Below are 16311 nucleotides of genomic sequence, written 5' to 3'. Positions count from 1 at the left end.
AAGAAATATACTGTTGACATTTGCACAAGATGGCATAATGATATATATCGTATAGATTGTGTCCCTGGATTTTTTTGCAATTTGATTTGTTTGGAATGTTAACTTTAATAAAATTTGTAACACTTCAAATTTCTCAGTTTGAGCCTTTTACTTTGATGCGGAAGTTTGATTAAATGTTCATTAATCGCCTTCATGACTCTGACCCTTATATTTGTTCAGCAGTAAATTGTACTGAATAAAACTGGTAAAATGGAAATGTAATGTTGGAAATGATTGTCCTGATTAAGGTTTATCTTTTCATAGTGTTGTGGAAATTTGGGTTTTGAGATGGTCATTTGATTGAAAGCCTGATTTGTACTTTCTGGAAACACTTGTGGAGCGGTTTATTTCGTGGGGATAGTGACTATTTCCTCTCATGAGATTTTGAAAGAAGTTGGGAGGAAGTGCGTGTCGCTCCCGTGTTGAGGATGTGTATGTGGCATTGATTTCAGAAGTGATAATAATGAAGAGGATGGTTCTCTTTACTTTTTATTGGAATAATTTAATTAAACTGATGTCTCCTATTAGCTTACTATTATGGAAAGAAAATTTGTATGGTTATGTCCCTTGGGTCAACATAAAGAAAATCTTGGTGATAATAATGTAAGCATCTCACATACATTTGAAATACTTAACAAGTTGTATTTTCCTCCAGGCCAAGGATGACTTACTTTTGGTTTCCGGATGCCTGGTTGACATTTATTGCTCGTTGGCAGATAGACTTTCAGTAACTGATCATGATGTGGTAGCCATATTTTGGTTAAATCGAAAGTGAATCCTTGCTTGTATTTTTTCATTCAGAGAAGAATAGTTGATATTAATTTTTTGTGATTGTCAACCATCCATGATCAATACACGTACAATATTCTTGTTGACTGATATGAAGTGGATGAGCTTGATATACATTTAAAGTTTTGGGTTTTCTGGGAGGTGTGAAATCCAGATTGGATGATGGGTGGTGTAGATATCTAGATTGGACTGTTACTTTGGTTGGGTGTGAGCTGACAGCTTTCCTCGGTTCTGAAAGATTGTGTTGATTAAGGAATGTCGATTGGATTTGGGGACTGTGTGGATGAAGGAAGGACTTGGTGAGAATATTTCATAATTGATTTTGACTTAATAATTTTGCTTCTGTTGATCTCATGATTTTGATGTTTTATGGGAACTTGTCCTTTAATTTTACTTGGATGATCATCTGTTGGACTGTTATTAATCACCTGTGGAAATGGGTCAGATTTGGTTGAGATTGAAGGAGTGGCTTGAATATATTTTGTTGGTTTTAGAGGTGGCACATTTTTGGATTTTTTTATGTAAAGCTACCTATCCGTGGTTGATGTGTGCTGTTGGATCTGAAGAAATTTGTTTTGCTTGATTGAGAACGGAAAAGAAATATATTGTGGCTGTGAGAATGGGGGCGAGGTCAAGTTCCAAGATTGTAGGGTAAAGGGCTTTTTTTTGAAAGTACAAAGAAAAATGTTGAGATTTTTAAATAAAAGCCTGTGTTAATTTTTGCTCTAATGCAGCTGAACACTAGGGAGGCGCTCTTGAGTCACCGAAAAAATTGCCCCTTCACATTGGAATGGCAAAGTGAGCCTTGAATGTTGTTTTTAGATGATTTTTAGGCATCATAAAGAAGACAAAACTTGAATTTAATTTGTGAAATTCAGGTTTTGTTTTTATTTGGGAACCCTTTTACCCTTGGAGGGGCTCATCTTTTAAAAGATTAGTACTTAAGATGAGCTTTAGATTCTCTTAAAAATGATCCCTTTTTCAAAATGGCTTTATAAAGCACCACTTCCTGTCCAGGGAGGAAGTTATTTCAGCTCAAGGACTGAAATATTTAGCAGATCTCTAGACAAAAGGAACAAATTACATTTCTCTCTGGCTTAAAAAGGGTGCTTGAGCCAGAGGGGGTTAAGAAGCCCTCCCCCACCCGTGCTGGGGTGGTCTGGAGGGGCAGGGAGGTGTGGAGGTGGGGGTCCTCAGGCTCCCTGGGATGGAGGATTTTTTTTTTTTTTTTTGGTGGAGATGAAGGGGTGGGTCTATGGTACATCACCTGAGTTGTGGGGTAAATGTAGAGTGTCAATCAAAGGCAGAGCTCTCAGAGCTGGGAAGGAGGCTCTAGATGGCGGCTGTGCCTTAGAGAGCGCGCTCTGCTCGCCGCCTTCCTCACTTTACGCAACTTTCCCTAACTTTCGGGCAGCCTCAGGGGGCCCCCGCAGCCCCCTGCCTCTCCTAGTGACTTACCAGGGTCGATTGGGACCATTTTTATGGAGAAAAACAGCTTTTAGGAGCTTTCTCTTGGTGCCTTGTTGGAAAGCAGCAGCCGTGCTGAGAGCCCAGCTCGTTGTTTTTTCCAGCTTAGAAGCCATGGCGCACCTCCATTTTTGTGCGCTCTCCTAATGAGGTTTTTTCCCTTCCGGACCTGTTTTGGTATTAATTATTGCTTTATTTTTTTTGACCCGTTAACATATTTGAAGATTATTTTATTTATTTTCGTTTTTTAACGGAGAATTTTCCCTTTATTTTTAACTATTTGGGATCTGTATTTTTCTACTAGATAGGACTCTTGCTTTGGACATACTGCATGGATCAGGTAAGTTCATGATCACTAGTGACAATTTTAAACATTTGCATGCTAAAGTTTGCATTATTTTTTGTAAATATGAAAAATTCCTGGATGACGCAATACGATTCGGAGATTGTTATTTGTATCCAGTGTGTTACTTTGAGAAACTTTCTTTATTGATAGTGATGCTTCCACTGTTCCGGTTCACCCTCTCCTTTTTTTGAAGGAAAAAATAGAAATATTGTGGTGTTTTGGGTGCTTACCGCTGTTGTATTCTGTCAGTATTGTTAACATCCGCAGGACCTTGTCCCTGATGATAAAGCGAGCACAGGAGCACAGGACCGGGACCTTACCTTTCTTTCAACTTTTGACAGTAAATACCTGGGCACAGGACTTCAAAGCAAACACAGATTTCCCCTCCCCCTTAATATTTACGAATTAAAAGATGATGAGAAGTAAGGACAAAAGCCAAGAGGAGGACAGTTCGCTACACAGCAATGCATCGAGGTATGAGCTATCAACTTTCTTGCTTTTGGTCGTTTTTTTGGGGAAACCTCAGCTTACACTTGTTTACCTTGACAGACATGGATTGTTGTCTGTGTTATTAAAATTATTTTTCTAATTTGGATTTGTTTTTTGAAGCATGACCTTGAGATTGCTAATATGCCACACCCTAATTTTTTGGTAGCAATTTATGAAAGTTGAGTTGTGACTTAAGGCCTCATATAGTAGTATGAAGGTAGGGTACCTGATCCAATGGGGCCTTTCCTGTGAACTACTGTTTTTCTGTCATTAAATCTCAGGTTTTAGGTTTTTGTGTTGCAGAAAAATGACCTTGTCGGTTTAGCCATTGCTGCATTGCACCATTTTACATACACGGCAAATTTTTTCTTTGAAGAATCTCGGATAGCCAGACTTGTAACTGGGGCCATCCAGGAGCCTGGCAGTAGTAAATTATAGTAAATACATGTTTCAGAAAGTCGTATGAATGAAAAAGTGTATATTTAAAAGTGAAATTGCAAAAAAGACTCTTTGATTGATACCTCTCGGTTTGTATTTTTATTTGAATCCGTGTTTCTTTTTGAATCACTTGACATTTTAGGAAATTTTGATGATTTGTCAGAATCTTTAGTTGGTTTTGTGAACACACACTTTACAGAAATCTCTGAACGCTTCCGATATTTCTTTTTTGGTGTTACTGTGATGCTTGTGTGTTTTGCATTTAATATACTTTAGGTTATTATGCATTATATTACGTTTTCTGGTTGGGAGAGGTGTATTATCACAGTTTTAGCTGCCGTAAATTTGCTTGTTTATTTCAACAGAGTCATCTGGAATGCTTTATCTTCTGACACTTCTAAATAATACTGTATATTCAGCTCGTGGTTTAACATTCCCGGGAGTGCATATTTAGTGACTAAGGAATAAAGTCTTCAGATATTTTTGTTTTATCATCTGTGCATATTAATTTTTAAAAAGTATGAGTGCTTTTTTCTGATAAATTGCCATGTTAAAATTTGAAATCGTGCAGATAAGTTTTTTTCCCCTCCACATTTTGTTTTCAACATATATTTCTATTAGACTAGTCGTGGACATAGTTTATTGCAGATTTTGAATTTTGCTTTATCAGACCAAAAAGTGTGCTGCTCAGCTTTGTTTTGAAAACTACATTCCCAAGTTCTTTAGTAAATGCAGCAGTTGTCAGAGTTTGCACTGCTTACTGTCCGCTGAACTGAACTGCCCACCCAGTTACTCCTTTTCATATTTGGCCAAAAAACTTCTCCGAATCCTGAAGGGATTTTTCTGCTAAGCTGTAATCTGGAGTAGGAAGGCCCAGATGCTTCCGACACATTCAAGAGACTTTCCGGGTTTGGCCTTCTCGGGCAAGCTCTGGGGCGAGGGCCGCGGAGTCGTGCCTGGGGGCGCTCGGCCCCTGGCCCTCGGGGCGTGCGGGGGCTGCCCGAACCCCGAGCCCTGCTCGGGCCGACGCCGCCGGGCCCCGCTGGGGCGCCGACCTCCAGCTCGCCCTGGCCCGGGGACCCCGCGAGCCGCAGGTGGGCCGCCCGCTGCCCCCGTGAGCCCGCGCGGCGGGAGCGGCGGCGCCGGCACAGCCCCTCTCCGGGCCGCGGCCTGAGGAGCCGGGACCCGGGCGCCGCGTGTCCGGCCGCCGACGTGGGCGTCCCTCCGCGCCGGCCTCCGCGGCCGCCATCTTAGGGCTCCGCACGCCCGGCGCGGGCGTTCCTGAGGGGCGAGCGGGCGGCCCGCTGAGCGCCGGCAGCCCCGGGTCCGCGCGCCGGGCAGCCACGGCCCGCTGGGAGGGCCGGCGAAGCGCGGGCGCCGCCGCCGCGCGGGCCCCCGGCCGTCAGGGTGCGGGTCCGGCGCCTTCACAAAATGGCTGTTCCTTTGTGCTGCAGCGCCGACAGACACCGCATCGCCCCGCGCGCCCGCCGCCCGGCGGCAGGAAGTGCCGTCCGGGTTCAGAGGCCGCCGGCGCAGGCGCCAGCTGCTGATTGGCTGTGCGCGCGCCTGGCAACAGCGGCCTCTGCGGCGGCGCCTGCGGCGGCCCCGCCCCGTGACGTCGGCCGCCGGAGACGCGCTGACGCGGCCCCTTGCGCTTCCGCCCTCGGCGGCCCGGCGCTCGCGGGCGGGGTGCGCGGACTTCCGGTGGCCTCGCCCCTGCGCGTGGGCCCGAAACGGCCTCGACGCTGGGGGAAGTGAAGGTTGCGGGCAGAGCCGCCGGGCCGGACGGCTGTCGGTTGCCCCCTCCCCTAGCGCGCCCCCAGTGCCCTCGGGCCGCGCGGCCTGCCCCGCCTGGCGGCCATGGCCCACACGCAGGGGGACGGATGCCTGCGCCTGTCCCCGTGCGTGCTCACGTGGTACCGCACGTTCTCTCAGTTGGCATTTGGCGGAGAGAAGCGCAGGTCAGTACGTGCTGGACCCGCTAGCCGCGCGCGGCTGTGGCCTACCCCTCGTGAGCGACCCCTGGCCCGGGGCAGCAGCCTGCCGAGCCGGTGCCGACAGCCCTGCGGGCGCCGGGTGTGTGCCAGGAGCTGCCCCCTCCCGTGGGGCCGGCGTGTGTGCCAGGAGCTGCCCCCTCCCGTGGGGCCGGCGTGTGTGCCAGGAGCGGCCCGCGCCCGTCCCTTCAGGCACCACCCGCCGGTTCCTCTGGCCTCCCCCTTCCCGCGGGGCCGGCCTGGGGTGCCAGGGAGCGCCCCTCAGTTGGCAGCTGGGCCGTCAGGTGCGGTGGCGAGCAGAGTTTGTTCACAGTCTCCCGTGCCACAGCAGCTTCCCTAAGGCCCCCTTTCTGACCCAGGCAGCTTGGCCTCCACAAAAACCCCTAAGCCACGTCGCTAGGCAACAACAGCAAATCAGTTTTGGTTTTCCTGCTGGGAGCCATCCTTGGTTTTTCTTAATTTGTCTTTCCTGCCTGAGTTAGGGTACTGTTGGCTTGCTTTTCACAAAGCAGTTTAAAAACAACCTGCGGGAGCTATTTGAATACAAACAGCTGCGGAGTCTCCTCAGTCCTGCCCCAGCACAGTGGCAGCAGTTGAGCCCGGTGCTGGATCCCCTGACCCCAGCTGCTTGATGCGGGCAGGTGTGAGCACAGGGCTCTTTCTGAACAAGTCTTCGCAAACACGGGATACCTTGGAGACAAGTCCCTTTTTCCAGGAGAGGGAGCATTGTTGGCATCTTCTGAACTGTGTTTTGTTCCTTTGGGCTTGGAGGGGAGTGGGGCACTCCTCCAGTGCAGTGCTGGGGCGCGTCCTGCGGGCTGCCAGGGCTCACCTCCCAGCCTTCCCCGCAGCTGGCGTGGGTGGAGAGCCCCTCCTGTTGGAAGTGGAGATCCTGGTGCCGGTCCAGCAGGCGAATGGCCTGCCAGGTGCCAGCTGCGGCCGGCGCCCCACTGGTGCCCCGCACAGGGGAGCATTCAGTCATGTTCTAGTCTGATGGCTTCCGCACTTCTTTCTGACTCAGATTGTTCCCGATTCCCACAGTGGCCTGTTCAGGTCGCTCAGGAGGCCCGTTAGAGTGATTTGTGCAGTTAGCAGTCCTCTCCCAGGATTCCGTTGTACGAAGAGCCATCCTTGGAGGCAAGGCTTCCTGTAGGAGTCCCAGCCGTGACTTGTCGTTGCGAATTGGTGCTCTGGTTTGCCCTCTGCCTCGTTTCCCTTTTCAACCTGCTGCGGTGACAAGCTCTTGGGCAGGCAGGAGTGGACGCTGGTGGCTGCAGCTGGCTGGTGGGCAACAGCCTTGCCCGCATTGCAGTCACACGTGGGAGCCACTTGGCAGAATGCCGGGAGTGCCCTGCGTTCTGTTGGAACTATGGTTGACTTCCTCCAGTTCTTTCCCTTGTTGGATTGTGGCTTGATTGGGTTGCGTTTCTTCCATTTCAGTCCCTGGGGAGCTTCTGGAGGCAGTGTCCGGCTGGGGCCTTAGCTTCTGCCTGCTGGGAGAGCCCGGCGCACGCTTCTGCTCTGTTTGCTGTCTGTAAGATGGAGGCCGTTTTGTCTGGTGTTCTTTCCTGAGAGCCCCTGGCCTTTCCATTACCCGGCCCGTTTTCCTTATTCGTTTCTAGGCCAGATGTGCTGTCACCTTGATGCTGTGTGAGGAAGATGGGCTGTGTTGGGCATGCTGCAGGTTTGCCGAGGGGAGAGTGTGTCTGGCGGCCTGCCATCTGCTCTGCCCTGAAGTTTAGTTTCTAGGATACAGTTACTTTCCTCAAGCTCTCTCCCTCACATGCAGGAAACCACCTTCCCCAGAAGTGCAGGCTGCACAGGGACCCTGGGCTTGGCTGTGGACAGTGTGGAGCAGTGGGTGTCAGCCATGGCTGAGCTGTGAATTGGTCAGTAGCACTAAGACAGCCTATAGGATTCCACCAGAGCACGCTTCTGGCTGTCTGCATTTGTATGGGTCATTTCTAAGTCAGGTAACTTCTTACAGCTGGTGATCTTCCATGTGATTTTTTTTTACCATCGAAGAGTGTTGTACGTTGTGACTGTTTTGTAGTGAAATGTTGGAGTGGCTGACTGACAGCTCCCTTGGCCTCAGGTGCCCCGTCCGGGTTTCCATGTGTTTGTACACTGAGGGCTGCTGGGTTGGTGTGGTGTTAGCGACCCGCAGCCAGTCAGCTCCAGACCACAGCTGCCCGCTACCCAGGCCCGCCTGGACTTCCCGTCCTCATGTGGCCCTGGCCAGGTCTCTGCAGGTATTTGGATGCTTGAGCTGGTAGAAAGGGAATTTTCTGTCCATCTTGCTCTTCCCTCTGTGCTGGTCAAGTAAAATTCAAGGAAAAAGAGGGCAAAAAAGTGATTCCCATGCAATCTGAGGGTGAGGGTGGGGTTTCCTGGCGGATTTTGCTTGAGAATCGGAGTGCTTTAAACACAGGTGCCATCCACATCAGGTTCCCAGGATGGTCAGGTGCTCTGGGTGGCGTGGCGAGTGACAGCTGGCTCGTAGGAGACTCTCCAGGGCAGTAGTCCTTGAATGTGGTGTGTGTTTCCGATTCAGATGTAGGGTGTTTTGGCATTGAAACAGATTTTCTTTTCTTTTTTTTTTTTTAAAGATTTATTTTATTTTTATTACAAAGTCAGATATACTAAGAGGAGGAGAGATAGAGAGGAAGTGGAGCTGCTGGGATTAGAACCAGTGGCCATATGGGATCAAGGCGAGGACCTTAGCCACTAGACCACGCTGCCGAGCCCGAAACAAATTTTCTTTTAAGATTTATTTGTTTTTATTGCAAAGTCAGATATATAGAGAGAAGGAGAGACAGGGAGAAAGATGTTCCGTCCAATGATTCACTCCCCAAGTGGCCGCAAAGGCTGCTGTTGTGCCGATCCCAAGCCAGGAGCCAGGAACTTGTCTCCCACACGGGTGCAGGATCCCAAGGCCTTGGGCCGTTTTCGCCTGCTTTCCCAGGCCACAAGCAGGGAACTGGATAGTAAGCAGGGCTGCCGGGATTAGAACCGGCGCCCATATGGGATCCCAGCAGGCGCAACCAAGGCAAGGACTTTAGCCACTAAGCCAGGACCCGAGATGGACATTTCTTGAAGGAACTTTGTGCTGCTGTGCTCCTGGGGGGGCCGCAGGTGACAGCTTGAGTCGCGGGGTGCCTGGTGCTCCCGTGGGAGGTAGCTCCGGCTTTGGCTTTGGCGTGCCGTACCTGTTTGAGGAGTGGTGGATGGAGGCCTCTGTTCCTCTCTTTTCCTTTCTCCTAAGTAAGCAAATTCTCTTAAAAAGTTTGTGGAAAGTTATGTGGAGTCCAAACTTTTTTTTCTTTTAACCAAAATGAACTTAACTTCATTTTTCATGAGCTTTTTAGAGAAAGACATATTTGAAACATAGAGTGATGGACAGGGAGGCACACACACAGTGCGAGAGCGCTTCCATGTACTGATCCCCGACCCGGGTTGCTGCAGAGGCCAAGGCCGGCCGGAGCTGCAGCTTCCTACGGGCTTGCTGTGTGTGCACTGGCCGTCGCTCTCTGCTTTCCCCGGCCCGCTGGGGTGCTGGACTGGAGGCAGAGCGCCCAAGCTCAAGTCCGGGCTCTGATGAAGTGCTGGCTGTGCCACTGTGCTGGACCTTCCGTGTGCATTTTCCTCTGTTCACTCCCCAGATGACTTTAGTGCCCAGAGCTTGGCCCATTTGAAGCCAGAAGCCTGGAGTTTGTTCTGGATCTCCTGTGTGGGTGCCGCCTTCACTGCTTTCCCAGGCCACAAGCAGGGAGCTGGATGGGAGATGGAGCAGTGCCTGAAATGCTGCTTCCCGGCAGATGGAAGCTTAGTCCGCTGCACCGTTGTGCTGGCCCTTCCATGAGCAGTTTGACTTTTCTTTGTGTGTGCACCCTTTTGTGGCACCAGAAGGTAGCATTTTGGCAAACTTGAGTTTAATGGTGTAATTGGACTTTATTAACGATTATGAATTGAATAGCGCCATACCTATAAAAAACGGAAGCTTGAACAGCAAGAAGGAGACAGCGTGGTGCAGGTTGGCGAACATCACCCAACTTGGCTTGTGTGGGCAGAAGCAGAGGGCGCTGGCTGAGTGAGTGGATTACCAGAGAAACCTGTGCCTGGCACTGGAGCCTGGTGGTTGGAGTCCTTGCCTTGCATGCGCTGGGATCCCACATGGGTACTGGTGTGTGTCCCGGCTGCTCCACTTCCCTCCACTTGCCTGCCTGTGGCCTGGGAGAGCAGCAGAGGACGGCCCAGGTCATTGGGACCCTGCAGCCATGTGGGAGACCCAGAAGAGGCTACTGGGCCCTGACTTTGGGTCGACTGCACTCCGGCCATCGTGGCCACTTGGGGAGTGAACCGACGGGTGGAGGATCTTTATCTCTGTAGGATCTGACTTTCCCATAACAATAATTTTGTTTTCCTTTCCAAAGGGCAGTCTGAGCACTGTGCTGTGGTCAGGTTTGGAGGTCTTGGGCTGGGCTGCGTGGGGCTTCACGGCCTCCCTCGTGTTTCCTTCCGCAGCATCGCTGTCCCTGAGTGCCATAGTAACTGCTCCAGGACTGCGAGCCCTGGGAAGGACCCTGCTCCCTAAGCCGAGCAGCTGCTTGCCACCAACATGGAAAAGCTTGGCGCGAACACAGGCCAGAGGCTGGGTGCTGCTGGAAACCACGCTTAGCTCCTCTCGCTAGTTCCACGTTGGACAGTCAGACCTAACTTTTAAAAAAAATAAGTTTAGTTTTATTTGAAAATTTTAGTTTTAATTTTAATTTTTTTTAATAATTATTTGATTTTAAAAATGAAAAACACTTAATGCAGAGAGGAGGAGAGACAGGAAGATCTACTGTCTGTTGATTTCACTCCCCACATGGCCACAGTGGCCAGAGCTGAGCTGATCCGAAGCCAGGAGCCAGGAACTTCTTCTGGGTCTCCCATGTGGGCGCAGGGTCCCAAGGCCTTGGGCCGTCCTCAACTGCTTTCGCAGGCCACAGGCAGGGAGCTGGATGGGAAGCAGGGCTGCTGGGATTAGAACCGGCGCCCATATGAGATCCCAGCAGGTGCAAGGTGAGGGTGTTAGCTGCTGGGATGCCGCTCCGGGCCCCGGGCCTGCTAGTTCCATGCTCAGTTGGCATTTGGAAAATTTACATGGTGCACATGGTATTTTCCCGTTTTAGAATTCAGTTTTGAATTTGTCAAACTGCTGCATTCAGCTGCATGTAATGAATTTTTCACATTTTGCTTCTGCATTTTCATACATGAATATGTAGTTAGTTTATGAGCAGAACTCTAAACTTTTGTTTAATTGAAGGATATCTCTCTTGTGCCGTCTGCTCTTTGGTTGGAAATCTGCCGTCTTGGCCTTGCAGCATTGCGTCAGGCACATCTTGGTGCCCAGCTGGGAGTTCTTGCTCGGCGCTCCCAGCTGTCCGTCTCCCACAGCTGCCGCTGCGGACGGTGGGGGCACACAGGCCTGGGTGCACGGGGCCTTCCTGCTCGGGCTGTTGGCGCAGCTCCCGAGCGCTGCGGAACCATCGTTTCTGAAAGATTGAATGATTTCTCTTTGGGTGGCAGAGTGAAAAGGAGACACAGAGATCTTCCATCTAATCGGTATACCCCTAAATGCCCCTGACAGTAAGGGCTGAGCACCCCATGCAGTGTCCCATGGGGGGCTGTGGGAACTCAGACAGTTGTCATCTGCTGTCCCCAAGCCAGCAATGACTTTGGAGCGACATACTCTCCTGGGGTACATAGGCATCCTGAGTGGGACTGTGCCATGCAGTGCCAGCCTCTGTGATGGGTTTTGTTTGAGATGAATACTGTCAGGCCCGGCATGATAGCATAGCGATTAAAGTCCTCGCCTTGCGTGCACCGGGATCCCATATAGGTGCTCGTTCTAATCCCGGCAGCCCCTCTTCCCATCCAGCTCCCTGCCTATGGCCTGGGAAAGCAGTTGAGGACAGCCCAAGGCCTTGGGACCTTGCACCCACGTGGGAGACCCGGAACAGCTCCTGGCTCCTGGCTTCGGATCAGCTCAGCTCCAACTGTTGCGGCTGCTTGGAGAGTGAACCATTGGACGGAAGCTCTTCCTCTCTGTCTCTCTTCCTCTCTGTATATCCATGTTTCCAATAAAGATAAATAAATTTAAAACAAAAATGAAATGGATACTGTCTATGGGCCCAGCGGCGTGGCCTAGCGGCTAAAGTACTTGCCTTGAAAGTCCCGGGATCGCATATGGGCGCCGGTTCTAATCCCAGTAGCTCCACTTCCCATCCAGCTCCCTGCTTGTGGCCTGGGAAAGCAGTCGAGGATGGCCCAAGGCCTTGGGACTCTGCACCCGTGTGGGAGACCTGGAAGAGGTTCCTGGATCCTGGCTTTGGATCGGCACAGCACCGGCCGTTGTGGTCACTTGGGGAGTGAATCATCGGACGGAAGATCTTCCTCTCTGTCTCTCCTCTCTGTATATCTGACTTTCAAAAAAAAAGATGCTGTCTATGAAAGACAGAACAACACAGTAACAGAGACTCCTGCCTGGGATGAACGCACACACAAAGGCTCATTCCCCAGAGACCTGGAGTGACAGGTACCCAATCCTTGGAGCATGTTAGCAATGCCTTGCCAGATGCCTTGGCAGGCAGCAGGGCTGCCATTGAGAGGAGCAGCCTACCCTTCATGTCCTTATGCTGGCCATTCTGTTTGCATTGGAAAGAAACATTGTACGTTGATTGTTGCTGTTTGAAAGGCAGAGTGAGAGACCCATGTTGCAAATGTGTTCCCTCCGCATGTGGCCATGCCAGGCAGGCCTAGGCCCAGCTGGGCCATAGGGCCCGAGGTCCTTCCAGGGGCCCCAGGGCTTGGGTCCTTGCTCTCCTAGGTGTGGTAGCTGGGGATTGGCTTTGAACGTGAGCTACCAGTGCCTGAGGAATTGACACTCCTGCTGGGTTGGTGCTGGTGACGCCAGCGGCGGCTTTAGGCAGCAGTAGAAGCTGCTTGGTTGGCCTGTACTGGCTGTCTCCATGTTACAGCATTCCAGTATATCTAATTCCGCATAACTGTAGAAGGCCTGAAGGGTGCAGGTCCCTCAGGGAATCCTGCATCCAGTGTTTTTTGTTTTTCAGATTTTATTTTTTTTGGAAAGGCAGATTTACAGAGAAGGAGAGAGAAATCTTCCATCCACTGGTTTCCTCCCCAAGTGGCCATTACAGCCAGAGCTGAGCCGGGAGCCCAGAGCCGCCTCCAGGTCTGTTCCCGCTTTGGGTGCTGGATCCAACATGGAGCAGCCAGGGTGGGAACTGGCGGCTGGATGGGATGCTGGCACCACAGGTGGAGGCTGGGCCTAGCACGCCAGGCCGCTGGCCCCAGAATGTATTGGTAACAAATTTGTGATGAATAACCTTTTCCATGCTGTCAAGACGTGTGGCCGTAAGAGAACAAAGGGGGTTATGTGCTGGCGTTGGGGGCTTGGTCGCCCGTGGAGCTGCAGAATGTACCTGAGATGGTGGCCTTGGCCTCCACATCCGAGGTCCGGGTCCTCCTTGTTGGTTCTTGCGGTACCTGACTCCTGCAGAAGTCTGGAAGTAAATTCACGGAATGCCAGCATAATTACTTTTTGTTTCTGCCAGATTTTGCTTTCAGCCACAGAAATGCCTAATTATGACAAGCAGTTCAGCCATTTTGTGAATTGTTAAGAGTTATAAGCCTTGGGAAAGTAGTGAAATGGCTGCTCTTGGCAGGGAAGCCTCCGGCCTAAGTGGAATGTTGTTGTGCTGCCCCCATGTGGCCATTTGGGAAAATAGAATTGTCACAATATTTTAATGTGCATTTCTTTCTCTCTTTCTCTTTTTTTAAGACTTATTTTTATTGGAAAGTTAGACTTACAGAGAAGGAGAGAAAGGGGGAAAATCCTATGTTCGTTGATGCACTCCCCAAATGCGGCCACAACGGCCGGAGCTGAGCCAATTGAAGCCAGGAGCCAGGAGGCTCTTCCGAGTCTCCCACGTGGGTGCAGGGTCCCAAGGCTTTGGGCCGTCCTCCACTGCTTTCCTAAGTCACAAGCAGGGAGCTGGATGGGAAGTGGGCTGCCGGGATTAGAGCCAGTGACCACATGGGACCTGGCGCGTTCAAGGAGAGGACTTTATTTTTCTTTTTCCATTTTTTTATTATATTTTGACAATCTTTACATAGTTAATTAGGGTAAAAAGGGTAAAGGGCTACAAGAAAGTGGTGAGACTATATTATTTCCATATTGTTTTCCTTCATGTATCTGAGGTAAAGGGGGATATTGAGGGAGAAACCCCACCCAGTCTCCCACCCTCCCCAGGTCCCAGATATGGGGCTCAAGTGGTTTTTTTTTTTTTTTAAAGATTTATTTTTATTACAAAGTCAGATATACAGAGAGGAGGAGAGACAGAGAGGAAGATCTTCCGTCCAATGTTTCACTCCCCAAGTGACCGCAGTGGCTGGTGTATGCCGATCCAAAGCCGGGAACCAGGAACCTCTTCCGGGTCTCCCACACGGGTGCAGTGTCCCAATGCATTGGGCCGTCCTCGACTGCTTTCCCAGGCCACAAGCAGGGAGCTGGATGGGGAGTGGAGCTACTGGGATTAGAACCGGCGCCCATATGGGATCCTGGGGCTTTCAAGGCGAGTACTTTAGCCGCTAGGCCACGCTGCCGGGCCCGCTCAAGTGGTTTTGATAATTCAACATTTCTGAATTGCTGCCAGTCTCACCACTCCAAGCATGATGAGGTCGTTGAAGAATCCACTGATTGACATAGTCCATCATAGAGTCTCCGTTTGCCGGGTATTTCACTGCCAACATATAGCTGAGGTGGTTGATTGACTTGTTCTGTCTTCTGTCTTTTCATGGTTAGGGTTTTGAGTCCGGCATTTCGATTGGGGAGATCCCCAAAGAAACTTTGTCTGAGGTGTTCCCAGACCAGATTGTTGTATGTACTATCGAGTGCAGAGCCCGGCACAGTCCATCGCCCCGATCAGGTAGTGGTTGCGATTGCTGGGTTGGTTCTGTTTCCAGCCCTGATTTCCATTGGAACCAGTGGGTGTTACAGGCCAGCACGCACTTGGCCCTCACATAAACCAGTGGGAGCTGCAGCCTAGTCGGAGTGACCCACAATAACCCCCACCAGGCCCGCCCCCTACCCTGGTTTGCCAGTATGTGTAGCAGACTAGTCCAGTCTGTCCCACATCCCATTTGGCTCTCATACATGTCAATGGGTGTTAAAGCTTAGTTCCATCTAACCAGCTCAACTCTCCAGCCCTCAAGGATGTTGTTGGGTGCCTCTCTCTCTAGCCACCCCAGCCCCTGTCCTAGTTTTCATGCCCTCCCGTGGGAGTGGTAACCCAAGAGGGAGGAGCCCACTATTTACTTGCCAGACCACTCCCACTCCAAGGTGAAGACTTCAGCCACTAGGCCACCCCACTGGGTCCTGTGCCTTTCTTTCAGGGTCCAGTTTAAGAATTATCTAATCACTTCATTTTTACCTGCTTAAGAAGAGATGTGAAGTGATATCAAATCCTATATCTACAAATTAAAGGAAACATTGCACTTCATTAAGATTTTTTTTCTTCTGGAATCTAAAGTCCTAGTTTTGCTTCATTTTTTTCTGATTTTTACTTTTGATGATGTCTACATATTTGGTCATGGTGGGAAGGATGAGGGTCAGGAGAGAGGGGATGATGGCTGTTTCTGGATTTTCTGCTTCTTCCTGTATCTGGTGGATGGGGAGAGATAAGGGGAGAAGTCGTACCTGGCCCCCCGACCGCCCCAGTACCCAGGGATTGGGAACGGCCACCCGATATTGACCCAGGGGCTGATGTGACGCATGCTCTGAGGGTTCTGCCCAGGCAGGTTCAGTCGCTCTGAAATGCTGCTGATTTTGCTGATTGAAGGCAGAGGGAACCTCTGCCGTGTCTAGTGGCTGACAGTCTCCATCTGCCCCGGGCTTTGCTGGGGTAGTTGGCCAATATACTCTGTTCTCCTTGCTCTAGTACTAGATGACCGCTGTGGGTTCCACTGGACTGCCGTGTGCTCCCAGCTGGGCCTGCTGTCCACTGCTTCGTCTTTTCCAATGATGAGGATGAGTTTTTGCAGGTGGGTCCAGGGACCCAGACCAGGCAACCTGGGCCCCTGCCAGACCCCGCTGCCTCCTGGGCGCAGGCTGGCCCAAGTCTCTGGGCCGGGTGCCCCAGGCCCGCCAGACTCCCTGCTTTGCTTTATTTTTGTGTTTCTCTTGTAGTTACTTGTTCAGTGAAAAATCATAAAGCTTGTTTGCACTCGGAGGTTTTTTACTAAAACAAATGCATGATGAATTCATTTGAAAGGCAGCTAAAGAGGTGAGAAACAGAAAGGGAGCCAGCTTCCTCTGGATGCTTTATTCCCCAGATGGCCACAGAAGGAGCTGGCTGGAGGTGGAGCAGCCAGCAGTCGGGCTGGTGCCCTGGTGGGAGGGCCTCAGTGCACACTTGCCCTGCCAGGTGCTGCCCTGCTGGCCCTGCACCAGGGCTTTGAGCAACTTCCTGATGAATGCTTTTTTGGGAGGGGGGTGGCACCAGAATAAATGCACCTTTTGATCCATTCCATGCTTTTTTTCTCCCACGAAAGTGACAGATGTCCCATCTGTTGGTTTGTTTCCAAGCACCAGGGAGCTAGGAACTCCACCCCGGTGTCCATGGGCTCTGGAGTTGCTGCTCTTTGCCATGGTGTGTGGCAGCGTGAAGCTGGCGAGAGTGGAAC

The 16311-nt window shown here is 50.8% G+C and overlaps 1 protein-coding gene across 7 annotated transcripts in view; it reads left to right on the top strand.

Moving 5' to 3' along the window:
- Nucleotides 1-734: 734 nt before the first annotated feature.
- CHD2 (chromodomain helicase DNA binding protein 2) overlaps nt 735-16311 on the top strand; it is a 115900-nt gene continuing 100323 nt past the window's right edge. For 4 of the 7 annotated variants that reach the window (XM_058666598.1, XM_058666594.1, XM_058666595.1 and 1 more), the window contains exon 1: nt 5339-5529. In XM_058666598.1, coding sequence (XP_058522581.1) covers nt 5429-5529 — 101 coding nt within the window. In that variant the 5' untranslated portion in view covers nt 5339-5428. Of the gene's footprint in view, nt 2636-2908; nt 3116-5338; nt 5530-16311 lie in introns of those variants that run through there. The other 3 variants (XM_058666599.1, XM_058666596.1, XM_058666597.1) reach the window with 2 other exon arrangements.

This window comes from Ochotona princeps, chromosome 6, assembly GCF_030435755.1.
Source record: "Ochotona princeps isolate mOchPri1 chromosome 6, mOchPri1.hap1, whole genome shotgun sequence".
Taxonomy (NCBI): Eukaryota; Metazoa; Chordata; class Mammalia; order Lagomorpha; family Ochotonidae; genus Ochotona; species Ochotona princeps.
Note: the sequence above shows the minus strand (reverse complement) of the source record. Positions and strands in the feature narration are given on the sequence as shown.